General features: G+C 40.2%; 1 protein-coding gene across 1 annotated transcript in view; it reads left to right on the top strand.

Moving 5' to 3' along the window:
- The window catches only part of grik1a (glutamate receptor, ionotropic, kainate 1a), a 276013-nt gene extending 254349 nt beyond the window's left edge, over positions 1-21664 (top strand). Inside the window, 2 exon segments of the mRNA XM_055644485.1 lie at positions 2293-2543; positions 19783-21664. Coding sequence (XP_055500460.1) covers positions 2293-2543; positions 19783-19938 — 407 coding nt within the window. The 3' untranslated portion in view covers positions 19939-21664.
- Positions 21665-23674: the final 2010 nt, after the last annotated feature.

Below are 23674 nucleotides of genomic sequence, written 5' to 3'. Positions count from 1 at the left end.
GCCATTCAGCCCATCGCCTACTCCGCCATTCAATAATGGTTGATCTATCTCTCCCTCCTAACCCCATTCTTCTGCCTTGTCCCCATAACCTCTGACACTTGTACTAATCAAGAATCTATCTCTCTGCCTTAAAAATATCCATCCACCTAGCCTCCACAGCCTTCTGTGGCAAACAATTCCACTGATTCACCACCGACTAAAGAAATTCCTCCTCAACTCCTTCCTAAAGGAATGTCCTTTAATTCTGAGGCTATGACCTCTAGTCCTAGACTCTCCCATGAGTGGAAACATCCTCTCCACATCCTCTCCACATCCACTCTATCCAAGCCTTTAACTATTCGGTACGTTTCAATTTGGTCCCTTGCATCCTTCTGAACTCCAGCAAGTACAGGCCCAGTGCCGTCAAACACTCATCACATATTAACCCACTCATTCCTGGGATCATTCTTGTAAATCCAAGTGTTGCATAAATAATTTCATTACTTCAGTACCAATCATTAAATAGTGAAAGTAGAATTAAGGTAATATTCCATTATGTTTCCATTCCCTTATCTCTCGAATTGACTTCCCTGATTAAATATTTGATCACATATCTCTATCCTATTAAACTTATTCCCCTGCAGTTATATCTCTCACATGCTTAAGATGTCCACCCCGATTCTCCTGCCACCTTTCTATGCAGGGGAGATTTAGAAATTACATGAGCCAATTCGCCTACCAACCAGCAAGTCCTTGGGATGTGGGAGGCGACCTGGGCAAAACGCGGGTGATCGGAGAAGGAACGCAGCAGTGCCAGGGAGCAGCATTAAGTCTATCTGGTGCTCGTGAAGAAGGGTTTCGACCCGACACTACCCGCTGCATCATAGCCATTTGGAAATCCGTACAACTTTTTGTCATTCCTCTTAGCGCAGCTCTTTGATACTGGGGATCATCTATATGTCCATTTGCAGCACTACGTATCACACTTGAATGATGATTTTAGGAGGTTGAGCGGGGACCTCATTAAAACACAGAATAATGAAAGGCATAGGTAGAGGGATGTGAAAAGGATGTTTCCACTGGTGGGAGAGTCTAGGACCAGACGTCATCGCCTCAGAATTAAAGGGTGCTCTTTTAGAAAGGAGTTAAGGAGGAACTTATTTCGTCAGAAGGTAGTTAATCTGTGGAACTCATTGCCGCACAGAGCTGTGGAGGCCAAGTCAGTGGATATTTTTAAGGTAGAGATACACAAATGCTTAATTAGAACGGGTGTCAAGGGTTATTGGGAGAAGGCAGGAGAAGGCAGAGATCAGCCATGATTGGATGGCGCAGTAGTCTCAATGGGCTGAATTGCCTAATTCTATTCCTATAACGTGAACTTGTGAACACCATTATGTCTGCATTTTGGCGCTGATTTATTCTCCCATTTGGCAATATAGTCTAATTTCTTAATGGCTTTATTGATGAATGCGACACTGTATTCCATCATTCCAAATACCAACTGTACTGAAACACCAACATTGTTTTGATCTTTCTACTTGGCTATTTATCTCCATGTTAAAATTTAATTTGCTGTTTGGCCTGTTTACGCTATTTATTCAATTTATTTTGTGTATCCTTTGAATCCTTGGTGATTCCTTGTTTGCTGTTGTCATTATTTCTTGTGTTTGCAATTTCAAATCACTTTTGCCAATTGGAAATAGTCATGGGACCTGCAGCTCCCAAAAGATTGATACCAAAGTAGGACAAATTTGGCATGTTTACAAAGTATCTCTAAAAGGTTTATTTCAAATGTAGGAAGATTTGGATGATTTGTGGGAATTATTTTGGTTCAGTCTTTGCAGAACATGATTAGAAATGGACCATCTGTTAAATGATACAAATAAAATAATTTCACAACATATCTTGGACGAAAAATAATAATGTAAGGACAATTAAGTTTTGCAGCTTAATGAATAATTGCCTAAACAATCATCAAATTTAATTTCTTGGCAGTTCTCTGCACCGACTGATGTTACAATTGATAGACACAAAATGTTGGAGTAACTCAGCAGGACAGGCAGCATCTCTGGAGAGAGGAATGGGTGACGTTTTGACCCTTCTTCAGACTGAACTCATCAGTCTGAAGAAGGGTCGCGACCTGAAACATCACCCTTTCCTTCTCTCCAGATATGCTGCCTGTCCTGCTGAGTTACTCCAGCATTTTGTGTCTATCTTCAGTTTAAGCCAGCATCTGCAGTTCCTTCCTACGCATTTCGATGTTCCATTTGTATTGCTGCTGCTTCTGTTTGACCTCTGTGTTTATTCATTAAGGGTCTCCGTATAGAGATAAAGTCACAATAGCTATCCTACAGCTTCAGGAGGAAGGAAAACTACACATGATGAAAGAGAAATGGTGGCGTGGCAATGAGTGCCCGGAAGAGGACAACAAAGAAGCAAGCGCCCTTGGTGTTGAAAACATAGGAGGAATATTTATTGTGCTTGCTGCGGGACTAGTGCTCTCAGTCTTTGTAGCTATCGGTGAATTTGTATACAAATCCAGAAGAAACAGTGACGTTGAACAGGTACATTGGTGTTTATGTTATGTTTCAATATAAAGAGTGAAATTAAAACATTTGTGAGGCGCTAATAAATAATTTTCAACTCAAATGTAAATTGGGATTTGGCTGTGATCAAAGGTAGATGATTAAAATAAATGAGGAGAACATTTAAAAAGGGATGGAAAAAACAACAACTTATATCCCAATCATCAGGCTAAATAAACAGTCATTTATTATTCGGTTAAATATACACAAAAGGCTAAGGATATCAATGAAAGTTGAGGTAAATTGAAATATCTCATTTCCTCAATTACTCTGTGCCACAAAGTACAATATATTTCACTTAATTTTGGTTTATATTCACATAGGGAAATTACAATGTATAATAATATAAAAAATCATAACCATGTAATCCTTTTTACAAAATATAATGATTACAAAATATAATGATGTATTGAAACAGTTTCTTTTTCATAAAGAAAATGAATTTGTTTCAATCATCTCACTTCTTGGGAAATCACAGAAAAAAACCCAAATCTTCCCTTTCCATTTTTTAAATTGTTAAATGATTTACAGTTCTCTTAATAGTAATCTCCTCCCTGGGTTTTATTATTACAACATTACTCATGTTAGGAATGGCCCTTCTGTCAGAAGCAATCACTAAGAACAGACAAGGAGGGCAATAGTTGCTGGTGCAAATGATAATGGTTCTCTGGTCTTGAGCACTTCTGGTTTGATTTTGTTAATATCACAATAATATTTGTCTTTTATATTCTCTGTTAGAAAGCAAGAACTTCATCTACTCTTACTAACTCATTTTATGCCTCCCCCCCCCCCCCCCTCCCCCCACCATGTGTATCTGTGTAAAATGTTCAAGGACTTTAAAATCGACTTAAATGGACTCAAAAATAACCAGTTTTGTATTTCTTCTTATCGAGTCCACACACAAGATTAGAAGTTGTTCAGCCAGTGCTGGACACACTTCTCAGCATCTGCATACAATGGTGTCTGTCCTGCGCTTCTTGTTTTGTACAACCAAACATTTATGTCCCAAAGCCGTGCAGTGTTGTGTTATTTGCCTGTCTCGTTCCCACTTTGTCTGTCGCCTCCTTTCCTCAACTCTCGCCCGGTATTTTCAATACGTTGAAAGTATGGAGAAATATTCCAGATATGTGCACTAAAATGGTTATGTACGGAGTTATGACATTGTAACAGGTTTCCACTGTATTCAAACAATTTTTTTTCGCTCAAATGATTAAGTTGAAAATATATTGGTATGTTTACAATCGTAATTAATGACTATGAGAAATATTGAAGGGGGTGCTGCAAAATATGTATTTTACAAACTGTTTCATCAATGCAAAGTGTGCATATTAACAGCAACTCCTGTGGATCAAACTTATTCACTTTAATATTAATTGTAAAATATATTCCCAAGGGTTAACAGAGCTATGTCTTTCCCTGATTTGATAGAAGTGCTGCCAGGTCTCAGATTGTTTTTAAGGAGTGAATGTTCTCAAAAGGTACCTCCAGTTCACAGCAACTATGAGCGTTAACAAATATACATGTTTCCAGCCAAGAACCAGCATATAAATAGGGATGATGGTGTGGGGTAGATTTCTGTACTCAAGCAAATACCAAACGTACTAATAGAGTTTAAAGTTTCAGCCAACGTCTAAGTTGCATCTATCATGAGCCCTCAGTATATTATGTCCATCTACAATCCAGTGGGACATACTGGGGAGGTTTAGAGAATATTATGTATTCAATATTATGCTCTGGATCGCATGGAGTCTCTGAGCATCAGGTGACACATGGACTGAGTCACTCTTGCTGATGAATGAATACTTTGTCACAATGAACATTACTTGAAGCAGCAGTAAAAGCACAGAATGAACTCTGGGTGGGAGCCTTCAACATCCAGGTGTGGTCTGGGAGAATCATTACTGACAGACCTACTGAACCTATTAAATGTCTTCATTGTCGAGAGTGAGTACTGCAAAGTCTTCTTGAGAGAAAGAGCAAGAAATTCACCTTTCTTTGGCAATGCTACACAAGTGCTATTGCCTGACTTGCACATAGTACTTACCTCCCAATATTCAGTTACAGTGCCTTCAATAGAATTGGGCGCCACATTGATGTCCACTGAGGGCCAATATCACAGCCTGGTGAATACTATGAATAGCAAAGGCAGAATGCTGGGTTTTCTGACTCGCCTCCTGAATCCCAAAAACCTATCCAACGTCTACCAGGCATGAGTCAGGACTATAATAGAATGCTCTCCATTGAATGGGTTTGACTTAATACCTCTCAAGATATTTTTACATAATGTAGGAAAAAACAGACCACCTGGTGGCTCCATCCGCCATTCCAATCTTTCACTTCCCCTAACAACATGCCTGCATTACATACAATTGCCAAGATCCATTACAACTTGCCAAGGCATCTTCAGCAGCAGCTCACAAACTAATGGTCCCCACTCCTATAGAGTAGCAAATGCATGGGAACACTAAAATAAACTTTCCACCCAAATCACATACCTCCCTAACTTGGCTGTGGATCGCTATCTGTTCATTGCCACTGGATCAGAATTGCAATCACTCTACCTTTGAAACACAGGATGCCTTGCAACTCATGGACAGCAGCTGTTCAAGAAGGTTGCTCACCACCACGTCCTAAAGGACAATTAGGGAAGAGCTTTAAATGCTGACCCCTATCTCATTAATGAAGACATGATGAATATCTCTTCAACAGAAACATCAATTTCAATCTCTTGGTGTTTACCATAGTTTCCAAAGTTGTAACTGCTCCACCTACAGCTAATTTGATTATAGATGTCTCTCTCACAGTATAATGCTGGCTATAATGTTATAATGAAAAGGATTTCTGCGGGATTTCCAAATAACTCATCTGCCCCAATCGACTGTGTTCATTTATCTTATTTCAATCTTAAGTTAAAGCCACCCATTATTTATTTTTGCTTTTTAGTTTTCTGTGCGTGTAATTTCTTTGCCGTTCCTGGTCATTAAAGCTATTTCTGCACCTTTGTTTTATTGCATGCAAGGCCTTTTGTTTCTTTTATGGATCACAATGCAAACAGCCTCATCCATCCTACTCCACCTCTGGAACCACCCTTTCCACTGAGTTGGAGTGTGGCAAACTAATCCGCGAGAAGAGGGGAATACAGCAACAGTGCTCCATCCACACTGTGTAGATAACGCAGTGAAAGGTGTGTGCATAAGGTACCTCTTACAGTCAGTAAGAAACTTTTGTATGTGTGTTATCTTTCACTCCATATTTTTTTTAATGGGTTGCAATGCAATTTCAGTTGGTAGACTGGTATTAATGTCGATAAAAGGCTGCCCTACCATCCGAATCAAATTATCTTGGGTAGCTTTTTCCAGCTGTTGTGTCCTTCTGATCACTATCATCACTCCACTGACTTTATGTCCAACAGGTGCTTAATTTATTTCCTGATAGTAGTAAAATTAACAATAAACGACTGAATGGCAGCAGTGAATTCAGAATTATTCTATTTATGAGAAAGGATATATTTGGGAATCAAAAATATCTAGAAAATTCAAAGGCTACTAAATGAACCTGTTTTTAAAATAAGCTGTGTTGGCAAAACTGTCATAATCTTGTAATGCTGTGGCAGATTTATATACCTTCACTACTATTGTTTGCAAAATAAATATTTTGAAGATATGTTGTAAAAGTTGAACCAGATATGCATTTGGAAAATATCCTTCGCAGGGTCACTTTCTCCAACATTAATGTGTGTAGTTTTAATCAAGGGTAAATTGGTCAAAATTAGATCATATTTACTGGGCCAGCAGCATATGGTATATGGTCCATCATGCTGTGCTGCCCATAGTTCTTCTAAAGACTTCTCAAATCCTTGCAAACTTTATATTCTTCATTTATATTAGAATGTTCCAAGCAAGAAATTTCTTACATGGAGTGTGACAAAGAATTTAATCTAATGCCAATTGCTTTGTATAAACGTCATGTATACATGTCATGCTTACATGTTGGAACATGTTTCTTGTGCATGTGATATACTCACACTCGAAGGTCACAGAATATGCACAGTGGTGTCAGACTGCACACATGCATGTCTTGATGTTAGTTGTGCTTCCGAAGCTCTTGAATGACACAGGACCCCTCATCAAAAGCCAGCCTTAACTGGGACATTTTGAGCTTCCTCTGTACGTTAAAATGGAGTGCTCCTTACTTGGTCTGTAGTTCCAGTGAGCTGCAGGTGAAATCTTCTGCAGGTAAGTCCTGTTTCAGTGTTTATTCTGACCTTACCCCTGCCTTGCTGGGAATGGCATTTGGACCCCCAGTCAGAACTCTGACCTCCCTCTGACTTAATCAAAATTTTGTTTCAGACCATTTTTTTGTCTGCTCTGGTTCTTTTGGTCCTCCTTTCGTGATATATGCTGAAAAAAACTACTACTGACCTACCCCCCAAACCCCCCCACCCCAATCCCCCTCCCCCACAATCTCCCCCCCCCCCCCCCCCCCCCAATACCCCCCACCCCCCCTCAAACCCGTCCTCCATTCCAGCTCTTTCCCAGTTTTTTGGTCATATTCTATGTAACACACACATTCACACCAATCCTTCTGCAAACTGTGCATTGATAGAGCAAATGGAAGCAGAATCCTCGTGTATTTTTACACACAAGATCGTCGTTGTGTACCTTAGATCCACTGCACAGCAGTATTTTAATGTGCCATTTTAGACAAATATTGAGCTGTAATTCTTCGAAAACCAATATTTCTCCTGACATTTCACGTCATTCTTCAAGTGATAATCTTATGGAAATGCTAGCCACTGCAAATATTATTTCCTTATTTGCCATCCCTGAACCTAAATAAATTCAATGGGCAATGATTATTCTTCATAACACGTCTTGGCATATCCTTAATCTTCTCTACATATGCAAAATTTGCAAGCTTTCTTTAAAATATATCTTCCATCTCACTATCCCATTGAAGTTTCATTGTATCCTTTCCAATATACTTTTATATCCTATGGAGCTCTATCGAACATACTTCAAATAAGGTCTTATGGGGAATGAGTAAGTTCATTTGCCTTTGTATTCAATGGCCTTAAATATACAGTACCCTCCATAATGTTTGGGACAAAGACCCATCATTTATTTATTTGCCTCCACAATTTGAAATTTGTAATAGAAAAAAAAATCACATGTGGCTAAAGTGCATATTGTCAGATTTTAATAAAGGACATTTTTCTACATTTTGGTTTCACCGTGTAGAAATTACAGCAGTGTTTATATATACTCCCCCCATTTCAGGGCACCGTAATGTTTGGGACACAGCAATGGCATGTAAATGAAAGTAATCATGTTTAGTATTTTGTTGCATCTCCTTTGCATGCAACGACTGCTTGAAGTCTGTGATTCATGGACATCACCAGTTGCTGGGTGCCTTCTCTGGTGATGCTCTGCCAGGCCTGTATTGTAGCCATCTTTAGCTTGTGCTTGTTTTGGGGGCTAGTCCCCTTCAGTTTTCTCTTCAGCATATAAAATACGTGCTCAATTGGGTTCAGATCGAGTGATTGACTTGGCCACTTAAGAAATTACAATTTTTTAGCATTGAAAAACTCCTTTGTTGCTTTAGCAGTATGTTTGGGATCATTGTATTGCTGTAGAATGAACTGCCGGCCAATGAGTTTGAGCCATTTGTTTGAAATTGAACAGATAGGATGTGTTTATACACTTCAGAATTAGTTATGTTACCATCAGGAGTTGTATCATCAGTGAAGATAAGTGAGCCACTACCTGCAGCAGCCATACATGCCCAGGTAATAACACCCCCACCACCGTGTTGCACAGATGAGGTGGTATGCTTTGGATCCTGGGCAGTTCCTTCTCTCCTTCATACTTTGCTCTTAGCATCACTCTGATATAAGTTAATCTTCGTCTCATCTGTCCACAAGACCTTTTTCCGGAACTGTGGTTGCTCTTTTAAATAGCTCTTGGCAAATTGTAATCTGGACATCCTATTTTTGCAGCCAACCAGTGGTTTGCATCTTGCAGTGTAGCCTCTGTATTTCTGTTCATGAAGTCTTCTGCAGGCAGTGGTCATTGACAAATCCACACCTGAAGAGTGTTTCTGATCTGTCGGACAGGTGTTTGGGAATTTTTCTTTATTATAGAGAGAATTCTGGCATCAGCTGTGGAGGTCTTCCTTGGCCTGCCAGTCCCTTTGTGATTAGTAAGTTCAACAGTGCCCTCTTCCTTCTCAATGATGTTCCAAACAGTTGATTTTGGTAAGCCTAAAGTTTGGCTGATGTCTCTAACAGTTTTACTCTTTTCTCAGTCTCATAATGGTTTATTTGACTTTCATTGGCACAACATTGGTCCGCATGTTGATAAACAGCAATAAAAGTTTCCAAAGGTGATGGAAAGACTGGAGGAAAGACTAGGTGCTGAGAGCTCTCATATACCTGCATTAAGGAGGCAATTAAACAAACCTGAGTAATTATAAACACCTGTGAAGCCATGTGTCCCAAACATTATGGTGCCCTGAAATGGGGGGACTATGTATAAACACTGCTGTAATTTCTACATGGTGAAACCAAAATGCATAAAAATGGCCTTTATTAAAATCTGACAATGTGCACTTTAACCACATGCGATTTTTCCTATTACAAAGCTCAAATTGTGAAGAACAGTGGCAAATAAATAAATGATGGGTCTTTGACCCAAACATTATGGAGGGCACTATACGCCAGGAAATGCACAAGCCATTTTCCACTTGTGCCCCATCTATATTTTTTACTTTCAGTTTTACCAATTTGATTAAGAGAGCAGAACATAGAATTGTTCTCAATGCATCGAGCAGCTAACAATTGATCAATTTCTGAAGGTACTTACACAGAGTTATTTAGGCAAAAATACAGCATTGATAATTAAAAGGGGAATGTTTTTGTGCATGCAAATGCTTCTTCTTTGTTTAAAAAAAAGACTCACATCATTTGCCTACCCTGAATCCTGCATTAAAAATTTCCCCCAAAAAGGTACTTTCTGTGGTCACAGCAGTTTGCAACAAACAGGTACTTGCCATATTATCTCTCTGCAACTTTGCATCAAATAATTTTAGATCAAAATGTCTGAAAGGTTATGAAATGTTATAAACTCCAAGGAAACCATCTTCCTGAATGACTTCGATCCATCAAGTATGAAGTATAATACCATTTATCCTTTTTTTTTAATAGCACATCATTCTGAAGGCAAAAGTAATTTGAGTGTACAGAAGAATAATCACATATACTGTACAATGCCACTTGCAGTTTTATTGTGCTGGTTCCTTAAAAAGAACAACATTAAAAAGTTAGTATTTGCTGCAGTGATGCATCCACAGGCCATCAAATTTAAATTGCTGAAGGTGCATTCTTCAGAGGCACGTACATATTCCAATATCGTCAAATGCCAGTGAAAGTAATACTAGTCATAGAGTGACACAACATGGAAACAGGGCCTACGGCCCAACTTGCCCACATTGGCCAACATGACCCAGCTACACTCATCCCATCTGCCTGCACTTGGCCCATATCCCTGCAAACCTGTCCTATCCGTGTACCTGTCTGTTTCTTAAACGTAGGGCTAGTCCCTACCTCCTCTGGCAGCTCATTCCATATACCCCTCAGTCACTCCTCAGATTCCTTATAAATCTTTTCCCCTTCACCTTAAACCTATGTCATCTGGTCCTCGATTCACCTACTCTGGGTAAGAGATTGTGCGTCTGCCCGCTCATCCTCTCATGATTTTATACAACTCTATAAGATCTCTATAAGGTCACCCCTACTATCCATATTATCCTTAATCTTCTCTACTCAACAATAGTGGCCAGCATTTCAGCACCAGCAGGTTTTTATGCTTTGGTGAGGATAACAATCATATCTGCCAAACCCAGGCCACCAGGAACCAAAACAATTCCAGAAAAGTTTTTTTTTAACTATCATTAGAAGCTTGCTACGCATTGTGTTGGAAAATAGGCAAACCCAGCCCCTTTAAAAAATAGAATTAATTCAATTCATTATATTGAGCTGGTGGTTAATGCAGCTCTGCAGAAATGGAAAGTAAATATTTTATTTCACGGCTGAAGAAGTCTCAAGAATAGCAATCTTAAGAGAATACTGCACATTTACACTGTCAAGTAACAAAAACTGCAACATTGGCATCCTGAAAAGTAAAGTCTTACAATTACATCCATGCCTTCATGGACTAGGATCATCTCAAGGCATTTTACAGTCAATTAAGTACTCTGTATGTAGTAATAGTACTTAAGGGAGGATAGGGAGATGTTCTGACATTATCATCATTCAATGCAGAAATGATTTCCAGTTACTAATTTTATTCATATAGGATAAAATAGGAAGAACCTGAATCAGACTAACTGGGAAGATCACTGATTTATATATTAGTTTTCTTCACGAAGATGCAACTTTTTCTGCATCATCCAGTTTCTAGGCTTAAAAACAATTTAAAAGTAATTTTGGGCAAGCAACCATTCGACTGTCAACAAACAAGAAAAACAAAGTCAAGAGTCAAGATTGTTTAAATGTCAAACGCACCCAATATTAATCACAACAGTGAAAGTCTTACTGGCTGCAGCTATACAGGTTCTTTAGACGCAACAACAATGGCAATATAACATAAATGAACAGTTTATGGTGGGCGGCATGGTGATGCAGCTGTAGAGTTGCTACCTTACAGTGGCAGAGACCTGGGCTTGATCCTGCCCACTGGTGCTATCTGTACAGGGTTTGGACATTCACCCCATCACTTGTCTGGGTTTTCTCCAGGAGCTCCGGATTTCTCACACATTACAGAGAGACATACAGGTTTGTAGGTTAATTGGCTTGGTAAAATTGTAAATTGTCCCTAGTGTGTGTAGGATAGTGTTAATGTGCGGGGATGCAGGGATCGCTGGTCTCGGTGGGCCGAAGCGCCTGTTTCCGCGCTGTATCTCTAAACAAAACGAAACTAATTTATTCAAAAAGCCAAAGTACAGCAACCAAAGAAATACAAGGTCTGTAGTGGTTCAGTACTGAGGTAGGGTTGTGATTACGGTGTGCAGGGTGGTTCAAGACCTGATCATTGATGGGAAGAAACAGTTCTTGAACCTGCAGGTAATGGTTCTTAGACTCCTGCATCTTCTTTCTGATGGTAGCAGTGAGAATAGAGCATGGGCAGGGCGATGTGGATCTGTGATATTAGCTGCTGTCTTGAGGCAGCGCTTCCTGTAGATCCCTTCAATTGTGTGGAGGTCAGTTCCCATGATGGACTGGGCCATGCCCACCAATGTCTGCAGCCTCCTTTATTCTCGACTGTTTGAATTAGCAAACCAGGCCATGAAGCAACTAATCAGTATGTTCTCCACTGTGCACCTGTAGGAGCTCAGTGGAGTATTCAGAGACTTGCCAAATCTCCCCAAACCTCTGAGGAGGTGGAAGCAGTGTTGAGGTTTTTTTGTGTTACATCAATACAGGACAGACCACACAGATATATGCACAGCTGGGAACTTGAAGCTGTTGGCTCTCTCCACTGCTATCCTCCCAATGAAGCCAAGTGCATTGTCCCCCAGTTTTCTCTTCCTGAAGACAACTATCCGCTCCTTGCCTTGTCTGGAACCACTTAACCAGATTATCAATCTCCCTCCATCACTCTGATGCATTGCTACCTGTTATTCATGTAACGACAATGGTATTTTCGGTGAATTTAAAGATGACGTTGGAGCTGTGCCTGGCTCCACATTCATGAGTATAGAGAGAATAGAGCAGGGACTGAACACACAGTCAATAGACAATAGGTGCAGGAGTAGGCCATTCTGCCCTTCGAGCCAGCATGGCCATTCAATGTGATCATGGCCGATCATCCCCAATCAGTACCCCATTCCTGCCTTCTCCCCATATCCCCTGACTCCACTATCTTTAAGAGCCCTTTAAGAGTTCTGAGGAGCCCCTCTGCTGATGGTCAGTGAGAAGGAGCTGCTGTTGCCAATTCGTACTGATTGAGGAATTCAAGGATCCAGTTGCACGGGGATGAGCAGTGACCCAGTTCCCTAAGTTTGACAATGAGTTTGGAAGGGATCGTGTTATTGAACAACAAAGACATACGTGTTCCTGTTGCCCAAGTACTTAAGCGCAGAGTGAAGAGCCAGCAAGATCACAACTGCTGTTGATCTGTGTGGAGATAAACGGGTTGAAGTCCAGGTCATTACAGAGGCAGCAATTGATTTGTTTCATAATCAAACTCATGAAGCACTTCATCACAATAGACATGAGTGGCACTGGTCGGCAGTCAGTGAGGCACGTCACCTTGCTCTTCTTCGGCACTGGTATTATGGATGTCTTTTTACAGTAGATGGGGACCTTGGACCATAGTAATGAGAGGCTGAAGATGTTCGCAAAACCTTCAGCTAGTTGATTCATGAGGGTTTTGAGAACACGGTCAGCTACACCTATGAGGACTGGATGCTTTCTGAGGATTCACCTTCATGAAGGATCTTCTGACGAGATTCCTACATATCTTATGGATATGTAGGCGCTTTCCAATTAAACTAGGCAAACTCCAAACGTAGTGAGCTCCTCAATACAGCCAAAGAGCAACAAGAACTTAATAGAGATACAAGAAACTGCAAATGCCGGAATCTTGAGCAAAATACAAAGTGCTGGAGCAACACAGGAGGTCAGGCAGCATCTGTGGAGGTAAATGGACGGATGGCATTTTGGGTCAAGATTCTTCTTCAGAACTTAATTGAATAAGCATTGAAATGGAACTTGAATTGACTTAATACACATTTGATCAATGCTCTTGCCAAGAGGCAATGGTAACTAAACTGAGCTAACTCCTGACAGCATACATCCGTAACTCTCTGCTGTTGGGCAATAGATAGAAATATAATAGAATATGAATGTTTTAGAACCTAATTATTGTCTGCCAGAAACCTAGCACAATCCCAGGTATTATCAGCTGACTTTTTTTCTCAAGTAAAATGCCTTCTTTTAAGGTTTTTAAATGTCAAGCTGATTCTTTATGATCTGTCAAAACAAGCTATGTGAACCTCAGCGACTCAAACTCAACAGGATGGAAGTTTCGTTTGAACGGAGAAGGCTTGAAGACGAGGTGTAAATCTTAATTTTCTGCCATCTGCAATCTGCACTATCCATCCTTGCCTCCGCTTGCAAGCACCATTCCATGTTATGTTTACAAATATAAAACAACTGTGGGCAAAATTAAAGTGGCTGGCACTTTCTCCAGTAATGAGAATAAACATGCCAGGGGAATGATTTCCCTTTCCCTCTAGCATGTCTCTTCTCATTTCTCCAAAAATATACTTTCATGATCACAAATGTGGTCACTATGGGCAGCACAGTGACACAGCTGGTAGAGCCACTGCCTCATAGCGCCAGAGATTCAGGTTCAATCCTGACCACGGGTGCTGGCTATGGGGTATATGCATGTTCTCCCTGTGATCCCATGTGTTTCCACTGAGTGCTCTGGTTTCTTCCCATATCCCAAAGACATGCAGGCTTGAAGACTAGTTTGCCTCTGTAAATTGTCCCGAATGTGTAGGGATGCAATGGTGGGATAACATAGAAACCAGTGTGAACAGGGGAGATTGATGGGCAGCATGGACTCAGTGGGCCGAAGGGCCTGTTTCTGTGCTGCATTTCTAAAATAATACACACGTTCCAAAGTGCAACTTTAATGTCATCGCACAAATACAAGTATCAGTACAACGAAATGCATGCATGCAGCCGACATCGAAGTACAGGCATTGGTGGACTACAGGCAGCAGAGCTGTCTCTTAATGCATCGCCTTAGACCTGGGTTCGATCCCGACTATGGGTGCTGTCTGTACGGAGTTTGTACGTTCTCCCCATGACCTGCGTGGGTTTTCTCCGAGATCTTCAGTTTCCCCCCACACTCCAGACTTACAGGTTTGTAGGTTAATTGGCTTGGTAAATGTCAAAATTGTCCCCCGTGTGTGTAGGATAGTGTTAATGTTCGGGGATCCCTGATTGGCGCGGATCCGGTGGGCCGAAGAGTCTGTTTCCACACTGTATCTAAACTAAACTAAACTAAAGCTAATGATTCAATAACTTTAGTTGTCTTAATGTTGGTTAAAGATTGAGACATTGAGGAGCCTGTGGTGCTCCTCATTGAAGTATTGCCATTGGATACTTGGCATCTAATTGAATGGATAGGTTGGACCTTACTTTAACATCTCATCTGAAAAAAACTACAGGTACCTCCATCTGTGCAGCACCCCTTCTGGACTGCATGAAAGTCCCTGCACCAACTTTATGGTAGAGTCTCTAGAGTGGGTATTGAACTCATGCATTGATTCAGAGACTAGTGTGCCGGCACTGAGCCATAAGTCCAATGGCATACACTTAATAAAATTGTTACAGCAGTAAATATTGATATTTGTGAATCCTTCACATATATATCTTTTGTCTGTGTATGTGTTTGATGTAATATTGAGTTGGTAGCTTCATTCAAGCCAAGGAGTAATGAAAAAGTGATGAGCTGGGTGATTTTAGTGTAATGTGCTTTGAAATGGACATTTTTTAAAAGGCTCCTTTGGCTATTTTGGTCAGGGGTCATTGGTAGGATATCGTTATTACAGATCAATTAATACCTTGCTTATGGATTTTAGCATATTTTCCATGCAAATGCTTAAAATTATGATATAATGAGGACAGAGATGTTCTCCAGGTTAGAGGGGAAATTTGAAACGACAAAATTATGAGATGATCAGAAAAATATTTTTTACACAGAGAGTGGTAAATCTCTGGAACTCTCTGCACAGAAGGTAGTTGAGGCCAGTTCATTGGCTGTATTTAAGAGGGAGTTAGATGTGGCCCTTGTGGCTAAAGGGATCAGGGGGTATGGAGAGAAGGCAGGTACGGGATACTGAGTTGGATGATCAGCCATGATCATATTGAATGGCGGTGCAGGCTCGAAGGGCCGAATGGCCTACTCCTGCACCTATTTTCTATGTATCTATCAGAAGGAAATTGATTAAAAGCGAAAAATAGGTATATTAAATTACACAAATAGTGCTTGTTTTGTGTATTCTGGCAGTTTTCTTCAACCAGTCATATATACAGTTGATATGCTTTATATAATTGGTAAAACCCGGTTAGTAAGAAGACAAAAAGTTATCACTGTATTCCTATACCATAATAAGAATGTTTGTGAATGCATCAGGATTTCCTTATCAGCTAGCATCCTGATGTGGCAACATTTTAGATCTTATAATATTTGTTGTCTGACCAATGGGATAGAAAAGACTAATTTAAAAGTGCTTTCTTGCACATGTCCAACATAATAATTATTCATTGCCTTCATTGAAATCTGTGGCTTTTGATATATCGAGTACATATTAACATTCACTTGATCTATCCCAGAAATTATGAGGTTAGAGCATCTAAGTATAATAATCTAAAGGAATAATGCCAGTGTAATCACCTCACCCAAGTCAGCAGTTCTAGGTTCCAAACATAAACAGGCTAAAATCATCTAATTGGTTTCTAAACCTTTAACTGAAGAAATTCCACTCTTGTATTTAATTTTAGATGTGTTTTTATATTTTGAACCTTTACGTAGCATATTCAAGGCCTGTGATGCTCAGTTATTGAATATATTCAAGGTAGAATTCAATAATGTTCAGGTATTAAGAGAATAAAAAGATATGGGGTTAGCTATCTGTTAGCTAGATCATCTGAAGATTGCTATTATAAAAGTACTTTATAGCCATATGTACATATTAAAGTAATTTACAATCATATGTACACCTAAAAGACAGTGATTCTGATGCTAAGTAGGGAACCAGAGGAACTCCAGAATATGTTTGAATCTACATCTTTTGCCTCAGAGAATTAAATGCCATTGATGGAGTCAGGCATGCCACTGTAAATTCATCAGACTGAATTACAAGGAAAATAAATATGTTCCATTTACTTATCCAAATAGTTCCCACTAGTTCCCACTTATCTATGGACAGTTTTCCAAGGTAATCTTGCATTTTATTTAATGTTATATTCCACAAGTAAATACATCTTTGAGATTTTGAAAATCCAGTTAATAACTTTGCTTCTTTTTAAGCCGATGTGTACTGTCACAAGCACGCTCAGATTTTCATCACTTTTCATTCTACATTTACAGATGCTTAAACTGTTAGCCAAGCAGATTCTAAAATGCGTTATTATTCTTTCAACAGAAAAAGACTCAAACTAATGTAATGTCACAAAGAAAAGAGTCAAATTAATGTAATGGTAGTTTCATTCATCAATTAACTGAAGGGTCTCGGCAGTGATTTGTAACTGAACAACCAGTTAATTTTGTTTCCATTAATGGGAGAGTTTAGAACCAGAGGACACAGCCACAGAATAAAAGGATGTACCTTCAGAATAAGGATGAGGAAGAATTTATTTAGCCAGTGGGTGGTGAATCAGTGGAATTCATTGTCACAGGTGGCTGCAGAGCCCGTCATAGGGAATTTCATGATACCTTAAACCAACAGCCAACCAGTGCTCTCATGAACAAGGCAGCGATCAATAGACAACACTGCAAAATCAAATAAAACAAAGCCGATTATCAGGTCATAATTATATTGCAATTTTTGGGAACTTACTTCACACAAATTGTCTGAGTCTGAAGAAGGGTTTCGACCCGAAACGTTGTCTATTTCCTTCACTCCATAGATGCTGCCTCACCCGCTGAGTTTCTCCAGCATTTTTGTCTACCTTCACACAAATTGACTACAGTTTCCAACATTTGAAGGACGGATATAATTCGCAGTATATTATTAGCTCTTAAGACGGTTGCAATATTCTAAGGTGATCTGCAGCAATGCAAAAGGTTGGGGTGTGAAGGAATTGTCAGGAAAATTAACATGAGGCACAGCATTAAACTTGCTGTTATTAAATAGTGGAGAAGAGTTGTGTGGCCCCACTCCTTCTATTTCATAAGTGATGGGAACAGAATCAAGTCTACTCCGCCATTCAATCATAGCTCATCGATCTCTCCCCCTCAACCCATTCTCCTGCCTTCTCCCCGCAACCTCTGAACATTTCATATTCCTCGGGTGCAGCCTTTTGCATAAGGCAAAATTCCCTACCCGTTTTTTTCGCCTGATGTTTCTGCTCCAGATTTTCCCATGGGCTTAGAGTGCAGCCATCTTCGTGAATCTAATTGCACGGTGGTGGAACTGATCAAGGAAGATCGTTTTGCTCTATATCCCAGAGCATGACTAACATCGCTTGGAGTCATGACCAATGGTCAAATGAATCAACCTTGGTCTACTGCTAATATTTGTGTGCTGCTCCATGTAACTGTTCCAAGAGTCAAGTCAAGTCAAGTTTATTCAAGTCAAGTTTATCCGTCACATACACATACGAGATGTGCAGTGAAATGAAAAGTGGCAATGCTCGCGGACTTTGTGCACAAAGACAAACAAATAAACAACCAAACAAACTATAAACACAATCATAAACACACACATATTCTTTTACATATTAAATATTGGAAGGAAAAACGTTCAGTAAAATTAGGAGAAGACGCACAATGGGTTGAAACCCAAAAATAAAAGGGAAAGAAAGAACAATTAGGAGTTGTATTGTTGCAGGAAGTTACCACAGAACTGCTGCAATTTGTCAGGATAAGTATCTTGGAGGATCATACACATATGACGTAAACAAACATACCAAGCTCTGTCAGTCACTTCCTGGTGGTTGGGAGAGGCCTTGCTGAGATTGTGTAGGCCATGCACTAGAAAATAACCTCTTGAAACTGTGTCAGATTAGTCCCAGAGCACGATTCACAAACCCATTTGACCAATAATAGTTTATTGTGGAAAAATTGATAATAATAATTTACAATTTAAAATGATAATATTCCAGTGATTGTGTAGGAAGGAACTGCAGATGCTGGTTTAAACCGAAGATAGACACAAAAAGTCATCACCCATTCCTCCTCTCCAGAGCTGCTGCCTGTCCTGTTGAGTTACTCCAGCTTTTTGTGTCTAGATTGTAGTGATTTCTTTCTTAAAACATTTATCCCATTTGTAGTTGTTTATCTTATTTTTATTTGCATTTCAGGGCTATCTGAACATCATAGATTATCATAAATTTTGAACGGTTTTGACAGAATGCAACGTTGGTTTCATGACATGTTATCTCTAAAAAACAAACATGCACAGACCTTCAGCAATAAGCTAAGAGCTACAGGAACTCAGCAGGTCATGAAACATTGGTGGAGGAAAGTGGACAGGCATTACTCTGGGTTGGGAACTTTCTTAAGGTTCTGACGGAGGGTCTCTCATTGTGAAGAATAGTCCTCACCTGAATTGTTTACTGTCCACTTTCCTCCACAGGTAATGCTTGACCTGCTGAATTCCTCCAGGGCTTATGTTGCTCAAGGTACAAGCATCTGCAGTCTCTTGTCTCCAGTCACAGACTTTCTCTTTCTGCATAATGTATCTAATTGCTGCATTTTCTTTGCAAGAACATGTTTCCAGTAGTAAATCTATATTATTTTTCAATGAGCAAGTCTTTAGCCTATTCCAGGAGAACCAGCGAGACATAAAGGAGAAGATGACCACACCACACCCGGCAGATGCAAGCATCCACCAGATATTAACCCAGTATTCCAGGACTAGAATGTGTGACTCCAATTACAGCACTATCTAGAATGAGGCATGAGATTATATTCGTCACAATAGACTGCAGATGCTGGGGAAAAAAAAAACTGCTGGAGGAACTCAGTGGTAGAGCAGAATTTGTGGGAAGAAAATAATTGCTGACAATTCAGGTCAGGACCCTGCATCATACCTGCTGAGTTCCTCCAGCAGTGTTATTTAAACACACAACCATCTGGTTAAGAGCTGGAAATTTTACCATTGGACCCATCCCAGTAATGCTTCTTGCATTATAAATACTTTACACAAATTGGTTGATTTTGTGTGACTGTAGACACTAGGAGTCATGATCAAGGGTTTTTCTGCAGTGGAAGGCCGAGGAATTAGGACACACGGGCCAACTCCAACACGGAGAGAAAATTGTACCAACGATGTGATAACTTTAGATACTCAGCTTTCAATAAAGTAGTAGTTATGGATATTTGTATTTGAATAAATGGATATGAAGAGTGTGCAAAAGTGAGACTAGGTTTACAAAGTACTGCAAAAATCATATGTTCCTGCTTTTATTTCCTAGTGCTTTACATTCAGCACAGTGATCGAGGAGCTCCGTATTTCACTTCGCTGCCACAAAAAGTTGAACAAAACTTCCAGAACCAGGAGAAAATATGCATTGTCAAGCATCCTCATGTGTCATCAAAGGCGGATTGTGCGAAAAGAGACAATAACATGAAGTTGACAACTGCATTCGGCAGCAAAGACTTCTTCATGCCGTCTCCAATTCTGCTTTTACCTCATGGAAAAGATGCCGGATTCTTGAGACTCTTGACACAAAACATAACGTTGGAATTTAAAGACTCGTGGAGCTGATTCTTTTTCTAAATAATCAAACTATGGTGAAAGAATTTGTGATCAATTGTTTCCTTATCCATTTGCAGAGTTGGGGAGTTAATTGATTGCCTTTGTATTAACTGATGTCAAGGTCAATGCAGTTGAAATAGTTGTGTGCAAGTATCTTTGTAGCACGAGAATCTGCTAAAGAATAGTCATTTTCTCTTGGTGCTTATTGTTCAACTAAACACATTTATTAAAGTCTAAGTGATGAAACATCTTAAAAGATCAAATCCTTCTCCTCTGTAATCATTGCTACCCTGTATTAGCTGCAGCAGATACTGTAGTTGATAAAAGACAAACATGGCATTGCTAGTTTAATTTATAACATTTCCTGCTGAATTCACCACTAAAGTCAATCATTTTGCTGTAGATCATTGGATTAGATCCTTGTTCTCCATGACATTTGCTAAATGCAATCTCCTCTTCTGTTTCACCCTTGGTAGAATGATTTGGGTATTCACCATTTGGTTCTGGGATACACATATGATAAATTGTACTTTATTGGAATTTATTTCATTGTGGCAACATCTAAGCAGTGAATAATTAATCAATAGACTGACTCATCTGTTTCTGAATGCATTTTAAGTTTTAAAAAGATTCAGAGGGGCCAGGAGTTTTGAATCTTTACAAGTGTTGGCATTTCTGCCTTGGTTTAATCTGTTTTTGTTTCATGAATAAAACATTGACAGCTTTTCAAAAAATTGGCTACATTAACTCAATATACCCATAATTTTATGAATGAACTGAGACTCATAGATTACTACAACACTGAAAGAGGGTGCTTATTGAATACCTAATCCAGAAAACAAACACCCACATAAAATATATGCTGAATAAGGTCAGTTTTCTGCAGCACTTCCTTCACGACTGAAATGAATTCCCTGAGAATGCAGGAAAGTACCTGTGTACAGCAGATAATGTCCAGAGTTGGTGTGTCCAAATTGCAACTTACTTGCAAGAGTGTGATGTAGACATTCAACTGCAGTGGGAGGATACAGTTTTTAGGGCAATCCAATCACAACAGATAATACCATACATGAATATAAGCAATAATGGATGAGCAATAGGCCATGGCTGAATTGGGCAGAATGCTTTGGATTTTCCCATGTGCAAGGATACAGTGCTCCCCACTTCCTATTACTAATCGGTCTGATGTTGATGAATGGGAGCTGAGAAGCTGTACCTTGGGTAGAAGTGGAGGCCAGTCATTGATCTGCAGAGCCAGTCCACTTTTAGTTTAGTTTAGAGATACAGCGTTGAAGAAGACCCTGCAGCCCAACGAGTACACACCGACCAGCGGTCCCCACACACTAACACTATCCTCAAGGCAATAGAAGCAATTTGCAATTTTTACCAAGACAATCAGCCTACAAACTGAACGTCTTTGGAGTGTGGGAGGAAACCGAAGAGCTCGGAGAAATCCCACACAGGTCACAGGGAGAACGTACAAACTCCATACAGACAGCACTCGTACTCGGGATCGAACCCGGGTCTCTGGTAATGCAGCAATTCAACCGCTGTGCCACCGTGTCGCCCCAGTGAAATTTACGAACAGTCTTGCACATGTTAAAATCCAAGGCTTTCTGCCCAATTCACCCATGGCCTGTTGCTCATCCTGCATATATTCATGTATAGTATTATCTGTTGTTATTGGATTGCCCTAGAAACTTTTCACTGTACCTCAGTTGATAATTCCCTGAAAGTGGCAACATAAGTGGAGTGGTAAAGAAGACATACAATATGCTTAGCTTCATTATTCAGCACACAGAGTATAAGCGTCATGGAGTCGTGATGCAGCTTTCTAGGACTTTGTTTATGCCACATTTAGAGTATTGCTAGCAGTTCTCGCCACCCCAATATAGGAAGGATGGGTAGGCTTTAGAAAGGGTGCAGAGGACATTTACCAGAATGATGCCTGGATTAGGGGGTGTTATTTTATAGGGAGAGGTTGGACAGACAGATTATTTTCTCTGGTACACTGGAGGTTGAGGGGAGACCTGATAGGAATATATAAAATTATGAGAGGCATCGATAGGGTAGACAATCAGAACGTTTCAGCCAGGATTAAATAATCTAATACAAGAAGGCATAGCTTTAAGGTGGGAGGGGCAAGGTACACTTTATATACACAGAGTGGTGTGTGCCTGAAATGCACTCCTGGGGTGATGGTGGAGGCAGATACGATAGTGGCAATTAAGAGACCATTGGATAGGCACATAGATAGGCAGGGAATGTAGGGATATGGATTATGTACGGAGTTGTTCTTGGCATCATGTGCCACATGCCCTTGTGTGTCAAAGGGCCCATTCCTGTGCTGTTCTATGTTTCATGGTACAAAAAACTTAAACCCAAAAAGTTACAAATTTATCTAAAAACCATGCCAGGGAGGCCTTGGTCATTTATCTTTCACCATGTGTTTTGTTGCTACATCGTTTATGTTCATGAAATAAAGTCAGGATTCAAGGTTGCAATTCAACTCCTATTTATTGAATCTATTTATCTATATAATATTAAAACTCTGTGGCTGGCTGTGTGTGTTTCTTTGTGGCTGTCAGCCTTTGATTAGTTGCTACGCCAACGTCAGACCCAGAAAGGCCAAGTTTTTTTCCAATTCGGTAGAGATTTCACTTTTCATTCCAAGTATCGACTCCTCATTAAATTTTGTCGTGTTTATGTACACATTTTTAATAAAATCCATCTCCACCTACCCCCCACTCACTCATTTTGTCGCCTCCTGCTGGCCAGCGACCATAACGGCTGCTGGCGCCCGCATCTCGCCTCAAAGACGCCATTTAAAAACAGACGCACTGCTGATTCCTGAGTCGCTTGAGTTGGAGGAGCACGTCTCCTGTGGGGGCTATAGGTAGGGAACGGCTGCGTTGGGGGAGCAGACCCAATGGGTCTGCACTTGGTCAAGTATATTATTAAAACTTTCATCTTGTCTGTGAGTGAGTGAGTATGCCAGTTTGGGTACTTTTCCTGGTCTGAACTATGCCAAAACGGTACACGATAGCACTATGATTTTTGCACCACCTTACTCACCATTGTCCTGTGGGGTATCAAGTTTCATTCAGATTTATGGTATATTTTAAGTTATTCACATTTTTAACTTTACAAAATCCCTACTTGAGAAAAATGTCTTCCCTCTTCACTGGCAGTTACAGCTATGACGTCACAATGGGATTGTAACCCTGCCCGCTACAATGTTGCAATCCCAGGACAGAGTCCTGCCAGCCCTAGGAAGAGCAATTGCATTTTTTTTAAAGTTTAAAATGATGGATGGTGAATAAGGGGAAATTAGCAGACCCTGCACAGTTGGGGGCTATGGGTGAGTGGTGGAATATTGCTTGGGGGAACGGGTTGCATTGGGGTCCAGGCCTCCCGTGGGGGCTAAGGGTGAGTGGTTGAATATTGCATTGTGGGATCGGGTCGTGTTGGGGGACCAGGCCTCCCATGTGACAGGGACCCAACGAGTCCCACTTGGTCTAGAGAACAGTAAAATGATCACTCATTCAAAATCCTAGCCATCTATTGGTTCCACCATCACAGCATCTCTATATAAAATCCAGCATTGA

The sequence above is a fragment of the Leucoraja erinacea genome, chromosome 13 (genome assembly GCF_028641065.1).
Source record: "Leucoraja erinacea ecotype New England chromosome 13, Leri_hhj_1, whole genome shotgun sequence".
In the NCBI taxonomy this organism is placed as follows: domain Eukaryota; kingdom Metazoa; phylum Chordata; class Chondrichthyes; order Rajiformes; family Rajidae; genus Leucoraja; species Leucoraja erinaceus.
Note: the sequence above shows the minus strand (reverse complement) of the source record. Positions and strands in the feature narration are given on the sequence as shown.